General features: G+C 33.0%; 2 protein-coding genes and 1 pseudogene across 2 annotated transcripts; 2 read left to right on the top strand and 1 right to left on the bottom strand.

The window, feature by feature from the left end:
• Positions 1-1771: 1771 nt before the first annotated feature.
• Positions 1772-2644, bottom strand: LOC122581455 (metallothionein-like protein 1). The gene is made up of 3 exons (XM_043753688.1): positions 2490-2644; positions 2329-2391; positions 1772-2043 (listed from the first exon to the last, which is right to left on the bottom strand). The coding sequence occupies exons 1-3, from the start codon at positions 2558-2560 to the stop codon at positions 1950-1952; spliced, it is 228 nt and encodes a 75-aa protein (XP_043609623.1). The 5' UTR covers positions 2561-2644; the 3' UTR covers positions 1772-1949.
• An 8681-nt stretch (positions 2645-11325) lies between these two features.
• Positions 11326-12620, top strand: LOC122581533 (pentatricopeptide repeat-containing protein At4g32450, mitochondrial-like). The gene has a single exon (XM_043753762.1). It carries the CDS (start codon positions 11326-11328, stop codon positions 12595-12597), a length of 1272 nt encoding a protein of 423 aa, XP_043609697.1. The 3' UTR covers positions 12598-12620.
• A 4233-nt stretch (positions 12621-16853) lies between these two features.
• Positions 16854-18197, top strand: LOC122581528 (annotated as a pseudogene).
• The last annotated feature ends 405 nt before the right edge of the window (positions 18198-18602 follow it).

Genomic DNA, 18602 nt, shown 5'->3' with positions numbered 1-18602 from the left:
TTATGATTTTATAAAATCGAGATGTGGTTTGAAAATTAAAACTTGATACTGTATCGACAATAAACGAATGTTATACATATCTTCACATCGTTTTAATTTGATTGACCCAAACATTCGCAATTATAACTCGATATATGTTAGAATTTCTTCCTTTATTTTGACTTAATAAATTAGTTTTTTAGTACCGTATCTTACTTCTAGCTCTAAAATAAACAAATATCTAAGATGTAACTCAATACCTCCGTATAATCCCTGTTGTTAAAGAATTAAGAATATTATGTTATCGAGTATAATTTTATAAGATCATATATAATCCTCTCAAGTTTTAAGTTAAAAACCAACTTGATATATATATATACGAGGGTTGATGCCCGCGCGTTGTGGCGGCTGAACGGTGATAATAATACAAAACAGTGGAGGAATAATCGATATGTGTGTGTGTAAATAAAAAGGAGAGAAATAAATGATTATGTGTTAGATATTGTGTTTAGAAATATAAAATTAGAGATAATGTGTGAATTAAGGGCAATATGGGGATATTGAAAAGATTGCTGAATTTCCTAAAATAGAAGTAAGGGTATTTTAGAAATAACGAAAAATTGCTTAATTTCTTAATTTCAATACCCTTTACAAGGGTTTATAGATATAGATATATATATACTATATATATATATCATGTTCATTAATGATAGAATGAAAACTAATAAAATGAAAAATTGAACATATAATAAAGATTTGAAATATTTTATGCACTCTTGAATAAATAGCAAGATGTTTATCAAATTGTTTTTTAATATGAGAAGATCCTTGTCCAATTCTATGATGGTTGCTTCTATCACTTTTTATATCATGAAAAAAGCAGCATGGTTGGATCAGTGGTAAGCATCCTTGCCTCTAAAAATAGAAGTCATGGCTTTGATCCTCATCCCATGCAAAATTTGGAGGGCCTTTTCTACCATTTAGGTAGAAACTGGAAGCAGTCTCTCTACTTAGGTAGAGATAAGGTCTGCCTACATCTTAACCTCCCCCATACATTGTCGAGGTATTGGGGCTCAAAACCCGCAAAAGACGGCACTGAGCAGTTACTTACTTACTTTTTACATCATGAATACTCGAATAAGTTGATCGCCCCACATATTTCTTCCATCAATTGGGAGCGAATCTTCGTCGATCGTAAGATCGTTAGACATTTGATCAGTAGCTATCTTCCTTTTTTTTTTTTAATGAACTTTGTAGATGTAACATTGTAACTTAATTACTAATTTTATTAGATTTATTCAACTTTTAAGCTCGATCAATATGTTACGATTTTATCTCTTAGAAAAATTGTTGTGATTGAACTTATGCATACGTATATTCTTCATTGTAAATTAATATAAATCTTATCCACTAGCTATAATTTACAAATTATCTAAAGTCAAACATTGCATTTTATAAAAGGAGGCATATATATAAACTATGATGATGTCATGAGATTATGAATGAATCTAAATTGCTTTTGTTTTTATGATATAATAATTAACTTGGTTTTTAACAAAATAATTAAGTAATTATTTTTTTAATCTAACTTTAGGAAAGAAACTTTTTAAAATAGATGATTTAAACTTAAGACCTTTCATAGAACTGAAATCTCTTTATCAAGAACTCAGTTTTATAACTTTCTCTTTTTAATAGTCATATCTTATTTTGCCCCAAATGAAGATACAATATAAACTAATTACTTTTTTAGAATATATAAGACAACAATCATTTCTCACATATATACAAAATATACCCAAACAAGTTAAATTTTAATAGCATCCACTTTTACATAAACATAAAGCAGCCTTGGAAACCATTACATTACAAATCCAGATGACACAACAACGTAGGTTCCTTTTTTATTTATTACATGAAAACACAAACATAAAAACACAAGTCCTTGTTCGGGTCATGGTCCGGCCTCGGATTTAGCAGTTGCATGGGTCGCACTTGCAGTTTCCTCCGCACTTGCAAGTGTTTCCACTCTCGGCAACAAAGCTGGTCTCTGATCCTTCGGCGAAGCTACATATACAATAATCACAAATTCATATCATTAATCGATGTTTGATCAAGTACCTTTCACTACTCTTTTGAATTTAATAATATAAATTAATATTAAAAAGTTAATTTTTAATCGTAGACCTCAAAGTCATAATATTGCACGTAACCATACAAGTCATAATCACTTATTTATCGGATTTATTATTATTATTATTATTTTTTTAACGTGTGTACATGAAAAATATATTAATTTAAATAATATGTACGAAAGAAGCTTAATGGATAAAATTATGTGTAAACACTTACGTCATCTTGGGTGCAACACCGTCGATGATCATCATGGTGGTGGATGATTTCTCAACGCTGCATCTGAAAAAAAAATAAAAATCGCTTAGGAGATCAATTTTTTTTATGTAATAAAATACATAATAAAAGTAATGAAAGTATATATATGTAAAGTTATTTACGAGTTGCAGTTGCAGCTGCTGCCGCATGAGCAGCTTGAGCCACAGTTGCACTTTCCACTTGAGCAAGACATGTTTCGAAGGTTAATTAACTTGATGAGAAAATACGAATGTTTTTGTTTGAATTTAATTAACGGAAGATTGGATGATTTTATTTGTGATCATTTAGGTGCTATTTATAGTGCACTGGAGAAATGTTCACCGTACACGTGTATGGACTTGATTGGTTTTGCGTATGGTTTTCGTCGAGTTGATAAATTTATTCCTTGTGCCACTTTCATTTCTTGGTTAAAAAACTTATGTCCTGTCATAAAGATAAACAATATATATACAACACAACAGGAACTAAAGGGGACCTAATTTCTGCGTGGATATAGGAAGGTAAGCTGTAGACAAGGTAAGCTGTAGACAGTCTTACCTCTACACAAAGGTATATATATAAAAAATATATATACATATTGTCATATTGACCAAATACTTGAAATAGCTATTTATCTTCTTAGTGATCTTTAATATTATTCTAAATATAAAACATTAACCTTTTTAGTTTTTATTTTTAGGGAAATGTTAAATACAGCCCTAAGGATTGTACTTAACGTGCATAAAAAAATTTGTACTTTAATGGTTGTATTTAGCAAACCCCTTATTTTTATAATATGAGCTCGTTAATAGATGAATCCATCATCGATCATCTCGATGACATATTATCCCCTATAACATATCAGTCTTACCAACTACCTTTGTTAATGTCCATAAAGACGAATTATGTACCGTACGCTTATATATATAGCTCACTGATTCGAAGTAAAAAAAAAACTAATTTTTACGTATTATTGTTATTGTTATTATTATTTTTTGAACTAAGTTAATTTAAAAAAATGAATGAGAAAAAATGGAAGTCCCCTTAAAACAGATCGTTAATTTCTTTACACTGTTATCTTGAGGTGCGGAATCCTTCACTATAACTCAACGATTCACAACGATAAAGAAAAGGCCTTTAGATTCTCAGCGAGGTTTGCAGATCTTCTAGGCACCTCATTTAAGCCTATTAATCATTATCCAAAAAATTACATAAATATGTTTATTTGATTAGATTGATCAAAATAAACAAGTAAGGAAAATACTTGGTTAAATTATTTTTTTTTAAGGTGTGAATCATTTGTTCGTAACAGGGGATCTAGCTTACGTTGTCTTAACCGAGTCTGTGTTATAGATCCCCTCACCCTTAATACCTAGTAAGAGGAGAAACTCTCAACTAAACCACCCGAAGGCACGATATTTAATTGGTATAAAACTTTGCCCCTTCTGCAAAACTCAAACCTGCTTCATTGGAGGACCTTCTTGTGAAATTCCTTGAAAATATTTTTCCCATGTTTCGAACTCGAGACATATAACATATAAAGTTGGTGCTCCCATGGAGCTATAATGGGAAGTACACTTGGTCAAATTATTATCTAGTTTTTGCTAAGCTTGTTAAGGCATGGAGTTGCCTTTCGATCGCGTGTTGACATTCCCTTATAAGCAATTGATTTATCAACATGTCTAAAATGTTAGTGGGATATATAAATGTAATAAAGGTCAAATGACCCCTAATAACAATTTTAAAAGAAATAACATCCAAAGTTTAAGAGGGCAACTCATCACTCACATATAATTATATACAGTATTAATTTAAGTTTTTTAACTAAAGAGATCACATTATGTTCATACGTCATCAAGCGAACATTTCGAACAAGTTTCAAAGACGGATATTATGGTTTTACTATAAGTTTTCAATTAACGAATTGGTAAAAGTCGTCCCATCATCACTCGTTGTCGGCATGATCACCACCGTATTATACGGATACGATGCTAGTTAACGACTAATTAATACTCTATCCGTCCCACTAAATGTGTCCACTTTTAAATTTTCAAAGTCATTTTTTTTACAACTTTGACCTTTACTTGATGAAAATTATATGAATTAATTGAGTTTTACATATGTTTACATTGGTATAACTTTCATCGGGTATTATATATTACAAACAAAAATATTCAAGGTTAAAGTTGCAAAAGATTGACTTTGAAAACTTAAAAGTGGATACATTTGATGGGACGGAGGGAGTAACAAAGAGTACGTAACACGTTGATTTATAGATGGCTCATTATGTTATGTTTTATATTAAAAGAGAAGGATGTGAATAGTAACTCGCCCGTGTGGCGAGTTACTATTTATCCACGCCATAAGCGTACCATTATTTGGATTGTAGCGCTTTCCATTTGAATTTTTCATTATGGGTTATTTCTTGATTTTGTTTACACTATTTCCTTTTAAGTCATCTAATCTTTTTGTGGCCAAAACCTGTAACGCTACTTCAATTTTGCTATATCGCAATCCACTTGAATTATCAAGTAATAAATCGAAGATGTTGTTAGATAGTATTTAGCGAGTCAGGATTCGTCCACGTCACACTCCGTACAACCATTCAAATTTTGTCACACCGCATCTGATCTAGGTTTTCTATTACGAGTTATTCTTGGCTTTTTTCATATTTTTTTTCCTTTTAATTGGGCCATTCAACCTTTACATGGCCAACGCTATTTGGATTTCGTGAAATCGCATCTTGCTTGAATTCTCAACTAATATATTGAAGATTTGGCCACATTGAACCCGTTTGGGTTTTTAATATAAGTTACTTCTTGATTTCTTGCACACCTTAAACAAACATATGTATGACATAATTAATTTTTTTAAACGGTTAAGGGTTTAGTATATAATAATGCAAGTATACTAAAATAATGTAACCGTTTCAATAATACAATTGAAGAAACGCAACGCAAAGGCCCAAAATTTACTAGTTCACAAAATTAGAGATCAATTACTTACGGTGACTAGTTACATGACTTCCATTATTCACTTAGACCGATTTCTTTTGATAACGAAGAGCAATTATAGCCACATGATTTATAATGGTCCAAGTTATTCTTTAAAATTAGAACCATGAATGGGGAGAGAGCGGTCTACTTCTACGAGATTCTCATGCCTTTGATAGATTAGGAAGTTTAAGTCGTCATTGTTTATTTCTCAAGAATCACTTTGTAAACAAAAATTTCAAACAATGGATTTGTTGCAAGAGTTGAAGGTTTCTAGTTTGAAAATGGTATGCAACTTCTACTTTCACCTTCAATTTACTTTCTCTTTTTATTTTAAAATAAAAGTGTATTAAAATTAGAATAGTATGTTATTTAAAAAAAAAAAAGATATTTAGAATGACAAATTAGTTGTTAGCATTGATAAAAGGTATATCTTTTGCGACCCGTTGATGCCTATGGCGTGCTCGCAACAACACGAAGGCCGAGCCATTGGTTTTCACTTCGTGTTGTTTTTTATGTGACTCCATACAAGTTTCAAGGTAAAAAGACGAGCTCAAAGAGAAGAAAAGGGTATGCATTCCAAGCGTCCCAAGATATCTGACCTTTCCTGTCTCGATAGGTAATTCATAGATGAGATCACGATATAATCGAGTTGAATATTTTCATACTACTTTCATGATTGTCATTGTAGAGAGCGTTATTCCGTGACTTTCATAAATGCTACCACCAAATAACTAGAATAACTTCCAATCTAATCAACACTAATACATAGATACATGTATACAATAGCAATACAATTTGGTAGGTTGATCTCTGATCAAAGACATTTTACATTAACAAGTTACGAGTTTAAATATCATAATGTACATTCTACAACTGTACAAGCGATCGAAACAGGTGAAGATTGACATCTTTGCCTATATGGAGTGGGAGGGTGTGGATATACTAGAGCACCAATCAAATAAAAGGTCAATGGGATTCTACTACCCATGTTATGCTTTAAAGTTTAAAGAATGGCAATAGAGAACTCCCACATTGCTTTCGATAAAGCTTCCTCCTTTTTATCACCCATTTTCAAATTATTCTTTTTCAATCATTTTGAAATATCGGCTCAAACATCAATTTAATTTGGTTATAAAAAGCTAAAAGCTATCAATTTGTATGGTAAATTGTTTAATTAACTATATTGACATATTGTTTAGGTTAAAGCGTGAGAAACAAGCTAATGAGATAATAATTCACTTCGTTCCACCCATCGGTACGATGAAAATTGAAGGTTGTGTTCGGGGAAAGTTATTATCTATCGTTGGCCTCTATGGTTAAATCAATCATGGGACCTGAGAGGCGGTGGATTACCCTGCGGCGGATAGTGTCATTATTTGAATTTTCAAATCTAACATTAACTTTAACTATAAATAATTTTGTCAGTGTTAGATTACCATTTTTCTTTTAGATAAGATATATAACTGATGAAAGTTATATAAATTAATTATGTTTTAGAAGTGTGTTCATTGATATAATTTTCACCAAATTTCGTATAACACAATAAAGTATATTTAAAGTCAAACTATATAAACCAAGACTAAAAAAATTCAAAATAGGAAACTCCTATTGGAATAGACGGAATATTTGTCTAGACGCCGGTTTTACTAATGCTCATTAAGAAAGTTATCAACCTAGCTAACCTATATGTACGAACCATGTAGAACCGCCTCTAATTACTGCATAGGCAAACACAAATGCTTTTGATATCATAAGGAATGATGTCATCTGTATTATCCGTATGGTAAATGTTTGCAAATATCATAGGATATCAAATAAGATAACTTAGTTAATTAATCAAGGCCTTATAGAAGGAGACGCTATTGTTCTTATCTCTAGTAATCTCATCGACATGTTTAAGGTATACGTATTGGAAGCTACAATGTTTTCCAAAAAGTCGATATATATTGACGTACGTGTGGAATTTTAAAGCAAGAAGACATTTTTGTTTGCTTGATCCCTTTGGCGCAAACGATGATAGTCAAAATCATCTTCGTATCAATGTTATCGAATCTTTTAGAAGGCATTATTAATTAGTTTATTACCATTATTGACGATTAATTTGACATGAGACTGAAAATGACTTCTAATACGAGGTAAACCTTTGACGCATATTGAAAGAGACAAAGAGTGTTTATGGCATGCATCGATCTGCATACTAAATAACTTTTTTATTTGATGGCTTGATAACTTTTTTTTAACCGTAAATAGAAATAGATTAAAGAACGTTTCAATCGGCGATAAACCAAAAGCTACAAATTTATATCATATATTATATTGTTTGTGTTAATATGCCATATATATAATGGTCAGATTAATCTATCTTTCTATTTGGACAATCAATTAATCTTTTTTTTTTAAAAACAAAAAACAATACAAATACAACTGAAAATAAAAAAGACTAGTAGTTGATCGAATTTTTTTTTCTTCTAAAGACTATAGCATTTGTGCTAACTTCCAAATACGAGTAGTTCTTATATTTCTTCGCCACCTGCAATCCCGATATCCATAGAAGATAGCCCATCGGGTCGTGTTAGGAAAATCTAGATGGTTTGATACCCTTCTATGGGATAAAAAATAAAACACTACCAACCTAAAAGTATTTGTAAGTTGATCATAAAAGTTTTAAAAAAACATGATTAATTTTTTTTTAAAAAAAAAACTTTAATTATGTCATCATGATAGTTAATAGAATCAAAGAATAAGATTATGAAGCAAATTACATTTAAGATTAAGATTCCCTAAAGTTGATTCAACTTTATAGGATCCAATGGTCAAAATTTAAATATCATATTGTAATCTTGACCATTGGATTTAATCTAATGACTAAAGTTGATATAACTTTATAAAGTAGTTGGATCAACCTTAAGAAATCCTAATCCTTACGTTTGTCATGTTTTAAAAATTTTAAAAAGATTATCTTTGGTGGATATATCATTTCATTAAAAGTTATATAAAAATATTTGAATCAAACGAGTATACATTTTCCTATTCCTATATATATAAATATATATATATATATATATATATATATATATAGTGTTTGTGTGAAACAAACTTGTATTAAGAAAAGTATAGTTTTGTTTCCTAGGTCCTAGGAATGATCGATTCCGCCATAGCAGGGGTTTGAAATTGTCGATTGATGAGTAGACGAGATTGTGATATGATTTATCGATATTATGAAATTGGCCCCACTACTAATTGGAAGATTGAAAGCTATGGAAATGGATTTCAAATGTTTATAGTGTTAACTTGAAATGGACTCCTACTATTGACATTTATTAAGAGAAAAACAACTTGGTAATTTCCATTAACCACCAATAATCTTGGATTAGACATATTGTTGTTCTTATAAAAATCTCAAATTCAAATTTCATTAGGTTAACTTTTTAAAATAACCAATAAAATAGTTTGAAAATGATTATGAGAATACCTTAATTAATCAAATACTAATTTCTTTTCGAGAAAAAAAAAAAAAGAAAAAATCCCCCGTTTAATTCACGATCATCAAACTATACTTTTTTAACCTTGAACTCTTGGAGGCCGGGCAAGATTTATTGATTTTCTACAACTTTTTTTATGGATCATCATTATTAATTAATCCACAAGTTTAATGACCAACTGGGTTGGATCAGTGGTTGGAACTCATGCCTCTGGAGACAGAGGTCATGGGTTCGATCCTCATGCCCAGCAAGGCTGGAGGTCCTTTTCTACCTATGGTAGAACCTGGAAGCAGCCTCTTTACCTTTGGTAGGGGTAAGGCTGTCTACATATCAACCTCCCCTATACACCATCGAAGACGGTATTGGGACCCAAAACCCGTGGAAGACGACATTAGGAGTCACTTTACTTTCCACAAGTTTAATGTAATATAAATCTCAATTAACTAATGGAATGCAGCCAAAGAAAAATCCTTTGGATTTAAGGCTTCAAGATCTGCATTTAGATTTTCAACGTAATTTGTTTTTGGATATTAATATAAGGCTGTCGGAAACTTAAGCTTAGGTGTGAAATACTCACATATTAGTTTTTTAATCTATAAAATTCATGGGGCCTAAATATTTATTCATAAAACAAAAAATACTAAAAAAATTAGTATGAAGGGGGTTTCACACCTAAGCTTAGGTGTCGGACAACCTTATATTTCATTTTTCCAATTTGTTTTTACTTCTAACTAATAACGTATTCCATATCTATATCTATATTTTGTTCCCTCAACTAAGTAGTTGATAATCTTAAAATTTTCCTCGCTTTTATTTACTATTTTAAATATCTCCATTTGAAATACCTATAACTCCCTTAACAAACTTATTTTACAACATCCACCCTTAACTTTTAAATAACTACAATATCCTTTTTTACATAAATTACGTTTACATTAATAATCACACCGCCTCGACCGCCGCTTCTACCACTTGTCACGGCCACCACCGCCGTTGTGACGTTGTCACCATCCGTCACCGCCACCATCGTCGCACCACACAGACATATGACTAGTATCTACATAATGTTTATATGTATGAACATGATGTTATTCATATAAAGAAGTAGTTAAAAAGAAGGAAAAATAAAGCGGGAGCCGAAATTTAGTAACAATACGAATATACGAGACAGATTTGATAACGGAATGATGGTGTGTGCCGGCAAATTGCAATTCCGTATGCTAATATGCTATGAGTTAAAACTTAAAAGTGTTATGGGTTTGGGCTATAGCCTATAGGCCCAATGAAAATTGATTATTTTGGACCTATGATTTTGAGAAAATAAAAATGTAACCTTTGAACATGTTTGATAACTAGACCAAGATAGTAAATCTTGAGAACACTTTGATGCTTTCATAGTCCCTGCTCATCGTTGCAGGAAAAGGGGCATAACATTGATTGATCCACTATAAACCTTCATAAAACTATCTTTTATGCTTTGATACGCTCGACTTACTATTTGATGCACTTGACGCGTTTAAAATTTCTTCTACTTGGAGGCTAGCTAGCAATCAGAACGATTCAGAAGGCTAAGATCCGTTAACGCATCATCTCTTCATAAATCTTTATATTAACCTTACAAATCTCTCTAGTTTCCATAATTACGTTGATCTCACTATAATTTGGATGGATGATTTTATCTCTTATGAAGAAAGTTTTATCATTAATCAATCTGAGACCTTGATGCACTTATATTGTTCATTACATCAAGTGTATGAAATAGTATGTCAGTTAAATTGTCAATTGGATCGAAAAGTAAATCTGATGTGCATCAAGGTCATATATCAACAAGCTGTCAACCACCATAAATTCCTTTTGGGCCAGAGCACGTGAAATTCTATGATTCTTCCTACATTTTTCACGTTAAGACCTCTTTCGCTCGAGAACTTGACCCAACAAATAAATAAAAAACATATTGTTAACCGTAACGTCACTAGAATTTTCTTGCTAAAACCATCATAAGATCAATGCGAGTTGATCTTGCATGCTTGATTGTTCGAGTCTAGCTCAAACATTATGTTTTAGAGATATTCTAAACTAATGAGTCAACTTCGTTGAACTTATGCTTGCAATGGTCTGAAGTTTTAGATCCGTAAACGACTTGAAGCAGAATCGAAACAGACAATTAAAAAACAAAGAGCCTAAATACTAAATTCGGTAACCAGAACAATAATCAAAACTTAGAGCATATATAAGTTGAATATAACATTTAGGTAAAATATAAAGTTTATTTTTGGAAAAAAACTACTAGGCTGAATTTAACAACAATTAGGCATTTATTTTTATGTTTCATATATAAGTTTCAATAATGTGTTATACAGGTTTGGAAAAATATATCTCAACCCGGCCCGTTTAATTAAATGGGCTACCTATATCTAGATTGGCCCTAATGTAATTAGCTTAAACCCTAACCTATTTCCTTTTTTAAGATCACACGCCATACGTGCTCTAAGCAAATAATCATGCATCTTCAAGCAAGATCAAAGATATCACAAACCTTAAAATCCTTCACTTATGCAAATAAGGTATTTAGTAGTACTCGTATTAATTCTGTTTCACGTGCTTATTGTTCCTTTAAACCACCCCTTGATTTCCAAAACCCTAATGATCACTTATTAACCTTTGATCATTTCTGCAAAGACCGAAAACTTAAAGAAGCAGTAAAGACTTTGGGTTTACTTGAACAACACAACGTGTCGGTTGATATACCTAGATATATGTTTTTGATGCATGAATGTGGTGAAGCTAAGGCACTTGAAGAAGCTAAGTATGTCCATGAACATATCACAAGAACGTCGGTAGTAGATGTTCTTGATGTTCGTGTTTGTAACGTAATCTTGGAGATGTATGCCAAGTGTGGGTCGATGGAAGATGCATATAAGTGGTTCAATAATATGACTCAACGAAATTCGACATCATGGAATACCATGATAACATGGTTTGCTAAAAATGGTTGTGGTGAAGATGCGATAGATATGTTTACAGAGTTTAAAAAATTAGGGTTAAAGCCGGAGAAGGAGATGTTTTTTGGCGTGTTTAGTGCGTGTGGTGTGTTGGGAGATATGAAAGAAGGGTTGCTGCATTTTGAGTCGATGAGGAAGTGTTATGATATTGTTCCGTCTATGGATCATTATAAGAGTGTAGTGGATATGTTAGGGAGTGCGGGGTATTTGAATGAAGCGTTGGAGTTTATTGAGAAAATGCCTATGGAGCCGAGTGTGGAAATTTGGGAAACCATGATGCATAATTGTTGGGTTCATGGAGATATAGAATTTGGAGACCGTTGTGCTGAGATCATAAAGGCTTTAGAACCTTCTCGTTTGGATGAACAGTTGAAGGCAGGTCTTATACCGACTAAACTTCATGAGTTTAGAGCTAGAGATACATCTCATCCTGATCATGTGAAGTTATTTAATCAACTTAGATGCTTAAAAGGACCTATGAAAGAGGTCGGGTATGTTCCCCACCTTAAATGTGTACTTCATGATATCGACCAAAAAAGCAAGGAGGGGGGTCTTCCACCACATAGTGAACTACTTGCTTTATCTCGGGAACTATTGACAAGCCCACCTCGTGCACCAATACGCATAATAAAAAATCTCCGCATTTGTATTGATTGCCATGATGCATTGAAGATTGTTTCTAAGTTGGCTGGAAGACTAATTGTTGTAAGGGCTAATAAAAGGTTTCATCATTTCGAAGATGGTGTATGTTCTTGTGGAGATCTCTGGTGATAGTATATATTCTTTTGCTAAACTTATTGAGCATGTCCCTTAAAAATTTTTGTGATAATTTACCTTTTTGAATAAATATCTTGAAAGATAGATTGAAAAACTCAAGTTGTTTACTTGAGAGCCATATCAAATAGAAGAAATCATCTACAATACCTTAATTGATTCGAACAATATAAATAGATAAAAAGTTGTCTGCCGTTTATGTTCTGCCGTTTATAATTGATTCGAACAATCAGTTGGTTCAAAAGCATTAGCTTAATTATAAAATTTCCAAGATAAGTTTTATTAAGTATATATCTATAAAAGGAACAAAATATTCGGACAAAAGTGATTCCAGTTGATCAAAACTGACTCCAATTCGACCAAACCAGTAATTATTGGCTTTGACCATTACCCAACCCACCCGATTTGCCATGTCTCGTGATTGCGCGGTCATTCTGAAGCAATTTCCTGTTAAGGTTCAGTTTCTTTTTTCCTCCTCTTTCTACCTCTTTTTCCGTCGGCACCATCAGTTGTACTCCTTTTTAACACATCTCTTCTTTGCCTACCGCTTTTTCTCTTCTCGTAATCCATCTCATCTTCATCAGGATCATCATCTTTCTTCTTTCTCAAAAACTTTGATTTACTACTCAACCTCTTCCCGTATTTCTGAGTAATGGCCCGATAGATCTCTGAATCCTAATCAGAGTCGGAACTCTCGCTCTTCTTTTCATCACTCTCATATGAGCTCTCATATGAGTTTCTACACTGGAACGTCAGATGACCCACACGACTGCATTTCTTGCAGGACCCGCGAGCCTCATCAGCATTGGACCCAGTAATACGACCAAGTACAAGCAACCCCTGAAAACTAGCATAATCGTTTTCTCCCTCAGGTTCTGCATTGGATAACAAAGATATCATATAAAGAACAGTGAGCAGACTCGTTGGAGTTTGAAGAGCCACGGAGAGACAAATATTAGTGAATTGTGTAAAAAATATATAGCATGATATATAATACATGGATAAGATATTTGGTAAGAAATTATAGCTACAAAATTGCATGTATAGATCAAAGGAAGTTGACAAAACTCAGTCACCATTTCTTAAACCATATAACTCACCCCCAATTGTCACTGAAGGATGTTTGAGTAAATCAGTCCCATGGGCATCCTATCCAGCTGTGTAGGTTGAAACCTGAAGCAAATAAAGAAAGAAAACAAAAAATAGTACTGTTTCCAGATTCGGGGTGAGGGTTATATGGTAGAGGTTTCAGCAATAACTAATCCGTCTTTGGTTAGGGTTGTAAGCGTTTATAATTTTATATAGCACTAAAATTCTAAGATGGGTTATAAATTTTTGATTTGACCAAATTTTAGCCACGTTACATCTGAGATAAATGTGAGCACATAACTGATCGAGCAAATACGACAATCACATAAAATAATTGTTCGCGTGCGATATAGCATCAAATGTATATATTGACATCTGAGAATGTGTTGCTTCCATTTATTAAAAATGAACTCTAATCAAAAGCAAACTTGTAAAAGCATGGACAGTGTTCAGAGTTTGATTGTTAATAAACTCTTATTATTGACCAAGATATCATTTGTTACTCATATAAATGCACCGACGACATGACTGTCACAAAACGGATGTTCTAAAGCAGAGGCCAATAAATGTTAGGTGTTAGATAATAGGTACTATATGTGTTGATGTAACAGCTTTACTTTTAACTGATACTTTCATAACGATTTTATAGAATGGGCTGGCCACAACGACCATTTAGCACAAGAATATGTCTTAGTGATCATTATGCGCGTTATGTTTTTGTAACATGTAAAGAAACATATACTCGTATTATACATTAACTTTCACACTTCACCAAAGCTAGTTAATCAAGTCCTACAGAATGGCTATTACCATATTACTAATATACTCATATCTTATGGTGTATTGCCTGGTCCTTTGATCTATCCCCTACATTATGGCTATACCGATGCACCTAAACTCATATAGCTATAAATTTCACAGCTTCTTGCATAACCAATTTCACATTTAGCCTATGAGTCCAAACATACAATACATTACACTAAAAAATTCCCAAAAGTTTATTTAAAGAAAAAATTACAAACAGAAAATTCATAACAACATTAACTTTTGTGTACCCTTTTCAATGCTTATAATAACTATAAAAATTAATTAAATGAAAAAAAACTAGAAAAAATAAGAACACTTACTGATAAACAATCTTTACACTTTTCCCACTCAGAAACACAATCTTCTTTATCCCAATGACCCTTTAAAAACTTATCTGAATACCACCTAAATTAAACAAAATTAAATTAATAAATTACAAATTAAACATATAGTAATCTACATTACAAAGTACTGGCCTTTTTAACTGAAAAATAAAAAAATAAAAAAAAAACCTGTTGAAACAATTATGATAAGCAAGTTGTCCAAAATAGTTCTGATATCTGCATTTCATATGGCAAGTTTATTTTGGGTGTGTTTTATAGAGCTATGTCTTAGTGTGTTGGAATGTTCTAGAGGGCTAATACTGCCAGTCAAGGCTATGCTGCAGCTGTTTTTTTTGGCAAACTTTCCTTGTGTGGATGGCTGCAACCATTTGTTGCAGCAAATCGATCTTTCTCATCTATGGCTATGCTACTGATTTTAATATTTTATAGTAAAGGGTTACATTTGTGTATATCGGCAGTAGGACACACCCTCTGGTAATTAAAAAAGAAGTAAAAGACCAACTATGTAGCAGCACTAATCGCTAAAGTGTGTCCTAGCAATCTCTGACTCGGTAAATGAACTGCCCAAGCAAATGTCTACTCATATCACAAGTTCTGTAGTGATAATCGAGATCCCAGTATGTGGGTCATCGAGATCAACCTGAGCACAAGTTTCTAACTTAAGTACAAAAAACTGAGATGGAATAGACCGCCGGAGACCGTCACACAGCTAACGGAGCTTGAAGAATGTTGTCGTATGCTTCGTGATGTAAACACCACTAATCTGATGACAAATGGACGTGGGTGAAAGACAAAAAATGGTATGTTCTCGATTTCCTCTATGAAATCAGTTTTGCAACAGGCCAAAAATGAGATAGGTGGGTATGCAACGGTGTGGAACAACTTGGTACCGAAAAAAGTTAATATATTTATTTGGCAAGCTGAAAAGGGGAGAATTGCTACAATGGATGGATCAGCAAAACAGAACATCAGGCATGGATCAATGGAATGTAGATTATGCGGAGAACATGAGGAATCTGCTCTATACTTGCTCACTGGATGTCACATTGTTACAACTGTTTGGAGCATGATGTGAAGCTGTTGAAAGATACCCCAGTTAGTTCTTTTCTCGGTCAAAGACATCGTTGAAAAGCATAACGATCTGCCAATAACAACTGGAAGAAGGAAAGTGATTCAAAGTATAGGGTTCACCAACATGTTGCTGTCTGTGGAAGGCAAATAATGAAAAGACTTTTTTTGGACAAACCAGTGGCTATTGGGAAAATAATTGAAGCCATAAAATCTCTCTCGTATCTTTGGATCAAGATCGCTCTTCTTTTAATACCATAGCGTGGAGAGATTGGTGTATCTTTGATATTTGATTGTATTGTTGGTGCGTTGTTTTGATTCGGATTGTATTAGTGGTTGTATTAATCTAGTTTCTCACTAGTTTATTAATGACATTAGCCGTTTAAAAAAAAAGTACAAAAAAATGAAGCATTCATGTTGCTGCATAAACTAACTTCAATTACAAGTTTAATTTCTAGATCCACCACTGGTCTATTTGAATTTCATAGCTGCCGTCAAGATCGAATTAAAAGGTGCTATCAGTTAAGCTAACCAAAATGGTCCTCTTGTTATTAATATTTCATTGCTACTGAGTACTGCCTACTGGTTATGTAAATTTGGGCTCTTACTGCTACTGCAGGATCCTTTATTTATATGTTTGGGCTTTCAAAAGTCATTTGACTTATGGCCCAGTCAACTTTATGACCCATCTGTATATTTAGACAATTAGACATATTTTAGACTTTTTTAATCTGGTTTTAGTTTTTAAAAATGTCTAAGTTAGGGATTCCTTTTATTATAATGAAAGAAAGATTTACATCTCAAACATATGTTTTAAAAACCCGGCCCTTTAATTATACGGGTTGCCTGGCCATTTCTAGCCTGGTCCTAAAGTGTTTAGCTTAAACCCTAACCTATATTTATTATTGTAAGGACACACACCTTACATGCGCAGAGCAAATAATCATGTATCTTCAAGCAAGATCAAAGATATCACATACAGTTAAATCCTTCACTTATGCATATAAGGTAATTAGTCGTATTAATTATGGTTCACGTAGTTATTGTTCATCTATTATCTTTAAACCCCTTGATTTCCAAAGCCCTAATGATCACTTATCAACTTTTGATAATTTCTGCAAAGACCGAAAACTGAAAGAAGCAGTCGAGACTTTGGGTTTACTTGAACAACACAATGTGTCGGTTGATATACCTCGATATATGTTTTTGATGCATGAATGTGGTGAAGCTAAGGCACTTGAAGAAGCTAAGTATGTCCATGAACATATCACAAGAACGTCGGTATCAGATGTTCTTGATGTTCGTGTTTGTAACGTAATCTTGGAGATGTATGCCAAGTGTGGATCTATGGAAGATGCATATAAGTGGTTTAGTAATATGACTCAAGGAAATTTGACGTCGTGGGATACCATGATAACGTGGTTTGCTAAAAATGGTTGCGGTGAAGATGCGATAGATATGTTTACAGAGTTTAAAAAATTAGGGTTAAAGTCGGAGAAGGAGATGTTTTTTGGCGTGTTTAGTGCGTGTGGTGTGTTGGGAGATATGAAAGAAGGGTTGCTGCATTTTGAGTCGATGAGGAAGTGTTATGATATTGTTCCGTCTATGGATCATTATAAGAGTGTAGTGGATATGTTAGGGAGTGTGGGGTATTTGAATGAAGCGATGGAGTTTATTGAAAAAATGCCTATGGAGCCAACTGTGGAAATTTGGGAAACCATGATGCTTAATTGTTGGATTCACGGAGATATAGAATTTGGAGACTGGTGTGCTGAGATTATAGAGGCTTTGGAGCCTTCTCGTTTGGATGAACAAGCGAAGGCTGGTCTTATACCGATTAAGCCTTCAGATATTGCAAAAGAGAAGGAAAAGAAGAAGTTGTTGGGCTTCAACTCTATTGATATTAAAACTAAAGTTCACGAGTTTAGAGCTGGAGATACGTCTCATCCTGACCACGTGTAGTTATATGATCAACTTAGATGCTTAAAAGAACCCATGAAAGAGGCTGGGTATGTTCCTCAAGTCAAAAGTGTACTTCATGATATAGACCAAGAAAGCAAGGAGGAAGCTCTTCTATCACATAGCGAAAGACTTGCTTTATCTCAGGCACTATTGACAAGCCCACCTCGTGCACCAATACGCATAATAAAAAATCTTCGTGTTTGTATTGATTGCCATAATGCATTGAAGATTATTTCTAAGCTGGTTGGAAGACTAATTGTTGCAAGGGATAATAGAAGGTTTCATCATTTCGAAAATGGAGTATGTTCTTGTGGAGATTTCTGGTGATAATTTACATTTTTGAAAGTAAATCAGATTTCGCTAAACTTATTGATCATGTCTTGTAAACATTATTGTTAATAATTTAACTTTCAAAAAATCTCTTGAAAGATAGATTGAAAGAACTCAGGCTGTTATCACTAGGAATACATATCATGTGTACTGTTTAGATTTTTTATGCATGTACTAATCTATATTGTCATGTAATCATAGCATGCCCACATAGTAAAACTTGCACAAACTCTGTAATAATTTTTTGATTAATTTAGAGTGAGGTACATATTGGTCATTGTTAACTCTGTAATAATTTTGTGCAATCTATGATCTCTCAATATATAAATGGGACATATTTGTTGCAGCCTTGCGTAGATGTGTTTTGGTCTAAAATAGTTCTGATATCCGCATTTCATATCG

Source organism: Erigeron canadensis, chromosome 9, assembly GCF_010389155.1.
Source record: "Erigeron canadensis isolate Cc75 chromosome 9, C_canadensis_v1, whole genome shotgun sequence".
In the NCBI taxonomy this organism is placed as follows: domain Eukaryota; kingdom Viridiplantae; phylum Streptophyta; class Magnoliopsida; order Asterales; family Asteraceae; genus Erigeron; species Erigeron canadensis.
Note: the sequence above shows the minus strand (reverse complement) of the source record. Positions and strands in the feature narration are given on the sequence as shown.